This window comes from Acanthisitta chloris, unplaced genomic scaffold (assembly GCF_000695815.1).
Source record: "Acanthisitta chloris isolate BGI_N310 unplaced genomic scaffold, ASM69581v1 scaffold8576, whole genome shotgun sequence".
NCBI classification, from domain to species: Eukaryota; Metazoa; Chordata; class Aves; order Passeriformes; family Acanthisittidae; genus Acanthisitta; species Acanthisitta chloris.
The window spans coordinates 1-10,549 of record NW_008679699.1 but is presented as its reverse complement, the minus strand read 5'-3'; the positions used below and the strand labels follow the sequence as shown (position 1 = coordinate 10,549).

General features: G+C 40.8%; 1 protein-coding gene across 1 annotated transcript; it reads right to left on the bottom strand.

Moving 5' to 3' along the window:
* Nucleotides 1-4,575: 4,575 nt before the first annotated feature.
* LOC103804778 (chromosome unknown open reading frame, human C7orf73) lies at nucleotides 4,576-7,479 on the bottom strand (the record flags this gene model as incomplete). The annotated part of the gene is made up of 2 exons (XM_009077407.1): nucleotides 4,576-5,036; nucleotides 7,426-7,479. Coding segments are annotated over 2 exons (135 nt in total), but the record flags the coding sequence as incomplete, so codon positions are not given.
* Nucleotides 7,480-10,549: the final 3,070 nt, after the last annotated feature.

Below are 10,549 nucleotides of genomic sequence, written 5' to 3'. Positions count from 1 at the left end.
ACTGCATATTTTAGCTGCCAATTCCAGCTATCCACATAGGCATTTGGAATGGGCAGAAAATCACCAGACCCATGTTAGGTGAGAAACTTGCTCTGAGGTATCTTCATGGTGCATTGTGCCCTTCTGTGACACTACTGCATCCAAAGCACTCTGAGCCCTCAGATGCAAGATCTGCATCAAACACTCATTACCTGTGTGCACTCTTTGCCCTCTAAAAGTTAAGGTTAAACTTTAGTATCATCTAGAATAAACTCAGGCTAGGTAAAATGTGTTATAGGGTAGTTGCAAAGTCAACATGAACGGTGTTATAATATTATCCAGATTTACAGCTTCCTAAGTAGGAGAAAAAACAAAACAGCTTGAGCTAAAATGAAAAGTGTTGCAAACAGTGCGAGACACTTCAGAAGTACTGTCTTTAATATTTATGAGCATATATTGTTTCTACAAAATTACAGCTGTAGCTCGTTCCCTCCTAATCTGAAAGGAAAAAAAATAAATCCTAACATCTGCTTGGAATGCTCAGCTGAAAGATTCAGCTCCAAATTACACTTTTAGAGCAACACTGGCCTGTTTGGCAACAAATACAGAGATTTTGAATATTATTTCCCTTCTCATCTCCATGTAAAGAAAGGAAAGAACAAAAAGCATGTTTGATGAAAGAAATAATCCAGTATTAAACACTAACATGAATGGGTTAGAGCCAGTGTTTTTCAACACTCTATGCAAGAATAGGAAAGAGAGAGGGTAGGGAGGAATTTGGGGAAAACTAAGTCCATCATATTCACGAAAGCATGTAAACAGCTGTGCAGTGCTCTCTCACTCTATGGAAAAGTTTTTGTGTGTGAAAGAAAATTCCTTCAGTCTGGTCTGAAGTCTATGAAAGCTGATGGAAATCTCTTAAAAAACAGAGCATACAATAATACTTTCAGCACTTTATTTGTCAGCTCCCTTCACCAAGCACATCCTTGGTAGCTTCAAGACATGCTGCTACTGCTAGGTCTCTGATAGTCAATGTTAAACCATTTCTCCCTGTTTGAGTTTTTTTTGTGTTTACTGTAGGCAGTCAGTAGCATCGCTACTAAGATTGTCTGACTTGAGGTGGCTTTTAAATCTGCCAAATAATCCTTAGCAAAGCCTGAAAGATTTTATGTGAGCTACACATTTTAGGGCAGATGGGTGAATGGAATATTCTTCATACATATATTTATATTCTTTAGAAGAACAACCTTCACATGAGAAATAGTTTCCTCTATTGCAGGACTGCACTGTGGAATAACTCTATCATTACCAAACTTTGGCAAAGGATGCAAAAGTTAGGTGTAAGCTATTCTGTAAATGTGCCTTTACTGATTCAGTAAGAACTCCTGAAAGTGGAATCCACTCAGATGTATCCAAATGAAAGGCTTTGGGGTAGAGGGTGAAAATTACAATGGGTACATAGAGAGTCCTGTACTTAAAAGCTTTTATGCTATGTTTATATCAAACAGCACACTCTACTGGGTCCACTAAGAGCAAAACAGTGCCCAAAGCTTGGTATATTTTCTTCCTGAATTTCTCCAGGCCTGTCTAATGGACTAAACACCCATTAGAGATCAAAGCACACTTTATGGTTTAGCCTCTTCTGAGAGAAATCCAGTCCATGCACTCTACAGTTTTCCCATGATTAGAGTGAAAACATGGTAAAAGGACAATTCACTTTGAAGGCACAAACCTTATCCTAACTAAAACACTAATGGAGAAGCACTCTAGGTACACTTTAATCAAGAGCCTGAACAAATGGAGGTCATTCTCTGTGCTTGTCCATAGTGGTCCATAACCAGGCATTCTCAATAAAAACCAGGAGAATATCTTTCTGGCACTTTAATTTGTCCTTCATTTCTACAAACATTGTCAAGGGGACTCAGTGATTTAAATCACCTTACAGAGCTGAGAGAAGTATTCTATTTTACAGAGAAAAAAATAATTTTGATAGATTCTTAAATTAATAACATTTACACCTATTCAAATCACTGCAACTGTTTATTCAGAATTTACAACAGTATTTGCACAAAACTGTAGTTCAAACAGGACAGTGCTACAATATGATGTGCATTTTCTCACACACCAGTGTTTTTTTAGTGGCTGCAGTGAGTGAAGAGGAGCATACCAGACAAACAATAATGGGGACAGCAGATAACTGGTTCTAATCTTAACAAAATACATGGTAGACAGCTGAACCAAATGCAAAGGCAATGGGCAGAAAATCATGCATGGGAATGAGGAATTAATGTGAATACCAGACATACCTCACAGAAATACTGAGCTCTAGCCCTTGTTCCACAGAAACAGCAGTGGAAAAAAAAGCATACTTAGAACAACTACACACAAGCTGGACCATTAAGTACATAAAATGAATGGTTTGGATCCATAGTGTAACTGATGACCTCCACTTGCCCAGCATTTATAGAAGATAGGTCTTCTCCCATCCTCTCCAGCAATCCAGAGACCTCCTAGTAGCTACTATGGGTCTGTGTTTTGGATTTGCACTGGAAACAGTGTTGATAATAGAGGTGGTTTCATTATTGCTGAGCAGTGCTTACATGGAGTCAAGGCCTTTTATGCCTCTCAGCCCACCCCACAATCCTTTAGAAGGCTGGAGAGGCACAAGTTGGAAGGGGACACAGCTGTGACAGCTGACCAAAGGGATATTCCATACCAAATGGCATAACGCTCAGCATTTAAAGCTGGGGAAGAAGCAAGGAGGAGACATTGGGAGTGATGGTATTTGTCTTGCCAAGTCAACATGGTTTCCTGGAGATGACTGAACATTTGCCTGCCAAAGTGGTGAATGAATTCCTTGTTTTGCTTTGCTTGTGTCTGTGACATTTGCTTTATCTATTGAACTTTGACCCATGAGTTTTCTTACTCTTCTGATTCTATTCCCCAGGCCACAGGGAGCAGTGAGTCAGTGGCTGCGTGGAGCCGAGTTGCTGGCTGGAGTTAAATCATGACGGTTGGGAGTAGCATAGAATGCAGGATCTGCAGCCTTCCACCACTGCAGGGTCTCACCACTGCCAGCATGTGGGACAGGGACTGGTACCACTTACCAGGAGTGCCAGAGACTGGTGCAAGGTGTGTTTTATTTCCAGAACAAAGCCTAAAGAATACTCCTAGCTAATGTGACCTAGACCTGTGCCCTTTGACATGCATGGTCCATGACCTTTGATCCAGATCCATAACTTTTGACCCAGATCCATGACCTTTAACCTAGATCCATACTGGAGCAGGAAAAGGGTATGAGGCACTTTCCCCCTCAAGAAGGAAGGAGCAGCAAAGACAAAGGCCCATTGTACTTTTTGAAACCAGCCATGTTTGTGCAACGTTTGCACTGCTGAAAGTGATCATTTAACATAAAGGAAAATGCAGGAGCTCTCCCCCTCCCACAGACTCATACAGAATCATTTCGGTTGGAAGGGACCACAACAGGTCATCTGGTCCAACCTCCCTGCTCAAGCAGGGTCATCCTTGAGCACATGGCTCAGGATTGTGTCCAGACAGTTCTTGAATACCTCCAGTGAGGGAGAATCCACAACCTCCCTGGGCAATCTGTTCAGTGCTCAGTGACTGCACAGTAAAGTTGTTCTTCCCTGTATTCAAGTGGAACTTCCTGTGCAGCAGTTTTTACTGTTACCTCTCGTTTTACTGGTTTCCACAACTGAGAAGTCTGGTTCCATTATCTTGGCATCCCCTGTTCATGTACTCGAATCATTACTGAGCTCCCTCTCAGTCATCTCTTCTCGAGACTGAACAGGCCCAACTCCCTCAATCTTTCCTCATAAGAGAGATGCTCCAGTCCCTTAACCGTCTTTGTTGCCGTCTGCTGGACCTGCTCCAGGAGCTCCATGTCCCTCTTGTACTGAGGACCCCAGAACTGGACACAATACTCAGAAGGGCTGAGTAGAAGGGCAGGATCACCTCCCTTGACCTGCTGGCAATACTCTTCTTAATGCATCCCAGGATTGCATTGGCCTCCTTAGCCACAAGGGCACACTGCTGGCTCATGGGCAACCTGTCCACTAGGACCCCCAGGTCCTTCTCTGCAGCTCTGCTCTCCAGCAGGTCAGTGCTCAACCTGTACTGGTGCTCAGGGTTATTCCTTCTCAGGTGCAGCATCCTGCACTTGCCCTTGTTGAATTTCAGTTGGTTCTGCTCTGCCCATCCCTCCAACCTGTTGAGGTCCCTCTGAAAAGCAAGACAGCTCTCTGAGGTATCAGCCAGTCCTCCCAGTTCTGTATCATCAGTGAACTTGCTGAGACGGCACTCTGTCCCCTCATCCACTTCACTGATGAGTAAGTTGAACAAAACTGGGGGACACCACTAGTCACAGGCCTCCAACTAGATTCCGTGTCACTGATCACAGCTCTCTGGAATCTACTGCTCAGCCAGTTCTCAATCCACTTTGTTGTCCACTTGTTCAACCCACACTTAATGGGGTTTACTTTGACAAATGAGCTTTCCCATTTCCAACAATGGAATGTGGATCTTAAGGACAGTGAAGTACCGCTGCACACAACAAATGACAAGAAACCTCAAAAGTTACTTCTTGATGCATTTAATTTCTTCTTCAATGTTCTAAGAACTAGGGTATTACAAAGTGTGAGGTACACATAGTTACAGGACTAACGGGACTCTAGTTGGATCAGGTAAAAATGGGTTACAAAATATTAGGAAAAGCAATAACAAAAAATACAAATGATCTTATCCAGTCACACATCAGCTGCAAATCCAAATTCTGAAACCCTTGAAAATCAGTCCCAGGAAAAGTTCATGGCTGCTCCTTCAAAAGGACATCCCAGTTCTACGACACTAAGAGTGGAGGAACCTCCCATGCCAACCCTCTACTTGACCTTCATTGCCTGAAAGGTAAATTGCATCCTTGATGCATGCTCAGAGGTGACCTGGGGAACACTGCTCTTTCAAGACTTGTCGCTAGGAGGTTTCTTCTTAGCTTCCACATCCTTCTTAAAATCTTCAAGCTTCTTCGCAATGTTAGGAATCTTTCAAGACAAAAGAACCACCAAACAATCAATGCCCAGTCAAATTAACAAAAAATTCTGAGCTACATGAGCCTCAACAGAGAAGACAATACCATAAATACAGCAAGAAATTCTATGAAGTTTAAACTGGTTTCTAAAAATACTTCCAGTGTTTGTTACCTTGCACAGAGGTTAAAAACAAAGCAATATCAAGCAAACAGCAGACGTAAGCACCTCACATGAGGCTTCAGGAAATATTTTAGACTGTTAAGGCTAGAAGTCAGCCAGTGGTAACGGGAACAGGAGGCAGGAAAAAAAGATCACTTTACAGGAAATTCAGTAAGCCCAGCCTGGCTTCCTTGCTGAAAGATGACAAACTGCCAAGAATAAGCCGATTTAAACACTGATGTGCAGACTTTTATCAAAGACTTCTGTAGGGGATGTTAGATTGCACTTTACTGGTAACAACCTGAGAGAAAAAAGATGTTCAAGAGCATCGAATATGTTCTCAAGAAATTTATGGAGAAATACTTCTCCTCGTTCATCTTGTGGGGAACAAAATTCCTCACTGGGGAATTCTACCGCATTGCAAATTGGCAACCTTTTGCAGCTTGACACTTGAATGAAAATTCAATTTACCGCTTGTGAGCTTCAAAACTCCAGCTTTCTCTTGCAAATAAAAGAGTTTTGATAAAATAACCCAACCAAAAATTTTGAAAACTTGAAAAAAACCAGCTGCAAGTTTTAAGAGCAAGAAATAGATAATCTCACGACTCTAGCTAAAACTGGGAAGTGGCAACATATTTACAAGCTAACTGGTCTGATTACGAGCAATGTTTCCATTAGTAGTTATGAAAAAAATCCCATGGTTTTTACTTCATATGTAACCAGACCACAGGGCAGAAGTTAATCCAAACAGACTGCAGTTGTCTTATTGGATGGTCTGAGACTGACAGTACCGGTAATATGTTTTTTTTAGCTTCCCTTTGAAAGTTAAGCTCTGTTTGAGCAAATTAAATTAAAAGCCCAGCCTGTAACACCCCTGGCATTTAAACTACACCAAGAGAACTCCACTGCTCTCAGAACCCTCCCTGTACCTATAACTAAGCACATGTGTGAACAGCTACAGAATTAGGACCTCATTATGACGAGTTTACCTTAGGTGTCATCTAAAACAAACCATCTTCAATACCAGCAATAAAATTATCATGTTCATCCAGCGAGTCAGCATTACATTCCCAAGGAACCATTTCCTGCAAATCAAAAGCCTAAGTCCCCCTCTTGTGGCAACTCTTTAAAAGCACTACACAATGCTTATGATACATATCAATACATCCAAATACTTATGACTACATTTCTGTAATATTAGTTCTCTTACTGGAGTGACTGACAGGAAACATCACAAAAGTTTGTGCAGAAACAAGAAGCAAAATATAAAAAATTTTCAAGCAAGATAGACTTCAGTACTAAAGATGAGAGGAAAGTAAAACATAAATGTCATCAGAGCTTCAACTGTTTGGTTTTTTTTTAAATCAGGCTAGTATAGATTGCATAAGAATTAAAAAATATATATGTTAAATTTCATTAACTCCTCTAGCCAGTAAAAACTAAGTGGTACTGCTCTTACAAAGGATTCTGCTGAATCTGCAGAAATTTTAAGAATGTACTGAAGACTCAGCTTAAAATCTTCTGCCCTCTCACACTGAAAACTCTTTCCTCAGCTCTCACAGTTAACAGAAAGTTCCTTTTCTGTGAGAAAGGGAGGAAACAAAGAGTACAGGGCAGGGCAATACGCTTTTTGACACAGAAGCAGGTGCTGAATTTTCACAATACTGAGCAGAGAGCAGACAGGCTACTGGACTCAGGAAACCAGTATTTTAGTGCCAGTAAAATCCATGAGCAATTGCTAAAGCTTTTCTGTTCCTCCTGTCTCTATCTATGGGAATGCTTGGCCTCTAGGACTGAACACCAGTTAAGGCTTTAAGCGTTACACTATCACAGAGAAGATGTCAGAGAGGTAATGTTTTGGTTTCACTTATATTCTTTGTTTTTCTTTTTTTTTGCTATTAAGATTGGAAAAGACCTCTGAGATCATCCAGTCCAACTTCTGACCAAACATCACCTTGTCAACTAGACCATAGCACTAAGTGCCACGTCCAGTTCTCTCTTGAACACTTCCAGGGATGGTGACTCCACTACTTCCCTGGGCAGCCCATTCCAATGTCTGATCGTGCTTTCAGTGAAGAAATTCTTCCTGAAAATGTTTGAGTTCATCTGTAACTAGTCAGTATGATCTGTTTAAATAAAATAAACCATCGAAATAAAGATGGATTCAGTTTCATTTGAGAGAAAACAGCCTTGTATTTTCACTTCAGAGTAGGCTTAACTCTGAGAACACAGGGATACTCACATCATAGTTCTGAGCCAGATACATCCCAACCACATTGCCGAGAGTAAACCCAAGCTAAAAAGGAAGAAAGAGAGAAGAGTTAACATCCTTCCATCAAAAATGGATTGGTTAAAGACAAAGGAATAATTCAAGTCATGTAAAAACTATAGAGTTTCAATTCCACTCCTCATCTTCACATTTCTCATCTTCACATTTCTCATCTTTCATCCAGAGAAGTTCAATTTTACCCATTTTCCTCACCAGGAAAACCTATCCACCATTTCCAAAATACCATACAGTTGTGATTTTCAATACACATCTCCAAGGCTATTTGGAGCAAGCAATGATCATCTTTCTAAGGTTGTCTGCACACCTGCAAACTCCTAGAAAAATGGGGAGATAGCAGCAGGAAGCTACATATCACAGTGCTCTTGGTCCATGACTGGAAAGCCTAAAGCAACATCCCACTAAAACAATGATCAGTGCTGGAAAGGGACATGCATGTCTTTGTACAAAGTAAAGAAAAAGGTTCACAAGCTTGAACCTAAACAAGAACAGAGGCTCCAACTGCACAAATATCGCAGTCTCAAGAGGCTTAAGGGTACATCAACTTAAACTGATGTAAACCTGCTACTTCTCTTCTGCAACAACAGCTGTGAATCTTCCAGACAGACCCCTCTGACACCAAGAGATTAGATCTCAGCCAAATCCACTCTGATCTAGGAACTCCTCCAAGACAGGAAAGCACTGCTGGTTGGATACAGGGCAAGATCTCTTTTGACAACTGTGCAAACTTGTAGTTGCTGAAGGGTGTCCATAAAAATGTACCTTGGAAGGAGAGAAGAATAGAACAGTTCCTGGCCCAGGCCCTGTTCGCCAGCTAAGGACAAACCTCAAGCATAAGAACATCTCTGGAGTGAAACACCTTCCTTTCTTCAAAGACAGATGATGAGATTTTAATTCAGAAGCTCCCCAATTTTTATTGCTACATTTCATAACAAATACATCTTATACTCTGAAATGTCATTTGACTACTTTGAAAGAGGACACTACTAATATTGTGCCTTTGTGCATTGTCAGCAGACAAATCATTCTGTATGACAGCTAAGGCCAGTTCTGTTTAAGAAAATTGTTATTGCTTATGGTCATTGCTGTCAAAATAAGACTATTTAAGAAAAATAAAACCACTGTCCACAAAACTTTGTCATCACACTGACCAGACATCTTTTCCATACCCAAAGCAGGATACAGCACAGCTCATCTTTTCAGTGATTCAGACTCCATACATCACTGGTGAAAAGCTAACTACAGAAAACTAAAATCGGCTGAGAACTGCCAAATGAGCTATGACTGCAAGTTCCTTCAGTATTTTCTTAAACAGAATTTTGGTCTTACTCTTGTTTATTATTACTTTCTAAGGAGCTTAGCCTTAACAATTTAAGATCAAGTAGACAGTTTTTTGTGTGTTCCATACTGGTTATCATGTGCTTTTGCAGTTTCAATTATCAGCTGAAGAGGTGCTCTGGGAGATACTAACAAATACTGCACTGATGCAAACCAGACTTGTGATTCTTCTTAATGCACAGTATCATTTCAGCAGAGAACTTCCTGAATCTTTAGCTGTGCCTGAGAAACCACCTGCAAACACAAATCAGGTCCTTGTTTATTAGCAGTTTTCTAGGCTTTTACCCTAGAACATTTCCAATATATATTGTTCTGTTGTGTGATAAACTTTATTCAGTACAGACAGTACTGAGAGCAGTACTCCCTTTAAGTGTAATCCTTTACTGAAAATCCTAGCACTGCATACAAAGCAACCCATCCAGTTACATTTATTTTTAGAGCTGCCAATTATTATTATTAGACTTCAATTTTATGGAAAGCAAAACATACAGCCAATTAAAATGTGCATGTTAACTAAAAACAACAGGGTTGATGAAAGTTCAGGGTCCTCCAATATCTACCCAGCATTTCAAGTTGGATCATAAGCAAATACTTATTTAATGCTTAACTCTAGATAGCAAAAACACAAGGTTTCTGAGATTATCCCTTTATCTCCCTGCTACAGCCCTAACATGGGAGAGCGAAGGTCAAACACCCAATCTACACCCAAGCAAGGAAGAAACATAGAATTAGCGCATTTTTTTCTAACTTTCACAAGCTGATCAATAAGTCATAATAAGATGTATTTATTTAGCAACCAAAAAACCAAACATTTGCAGCAAGCAGTAGAGTTGATAAACACAAAGTTTGAGAGGGGCTAAACATATTTACCCTTACTGAGTGTATTCACCAGAGTGGAGAGCAACTATACAGCTACAGAAATAACTGAGGCTTTCATACTTATTATGAAGTTGAGATAAAAAATAGGCCTTAATTATTCACTACATAAAAGCAGGGAAGACTTTCCCAACTTAAAACAGGTCACCTCTTCATGCTCTGTATCAACACTTGGCATGAAACTTAGTGAGCTTCAGTGAGCTGAATTCCTCTTCCTCCAACAGAAGATGAAAGAATGCCATTTATTGTTTGTACTTACTGGGACTATCAGAACACAATTAAACACCTAGAGTACCCCTCACATCACTGGAGTGAAAAATGGGTAGCTGCTTCCATGCTTTGCAGCAAGAGAAGCAAGTATCTTCTTGGTCAGGTAATTTATTTCTATACCTGGCAATAAATACCAGCATTGATGAAGTATTTAATGACGAGCAGTCAGGCATCTAACTTCAGACACCCAGAGGAGTTTTGGGGAACATACATACAAGAATATTAAAAAAAAGTATGAAAATATACAGTCTGTTAATTCAGCTGTTCTTAAGGGGATTTAATAAAAGGCAGTAATGAAACATGATCCCTGCCTTAACTTCTATATTTAAAACCCCACGTCCCCAGCGATACATTCTTCAGGGCGCACAGAATCGCTCTGACAGCGCAGGAACTGACACACCCGCTAGCGCGAAAGGAGGGACATACATGAGCTAGCACAAAGAAACTGAGCAGCAGGAAGGCATCACCGCGAGCAAGCAGAATGCGCCGCCTCTCCAAGGCGAACTGAAGGCATGGCTTGGAGGAGCTCCATTTCAGAGCGCTTTTAAAGCATCGCCCTGCGGGAACAGGGGGGGCAGTCACCGAACCGCCGAGG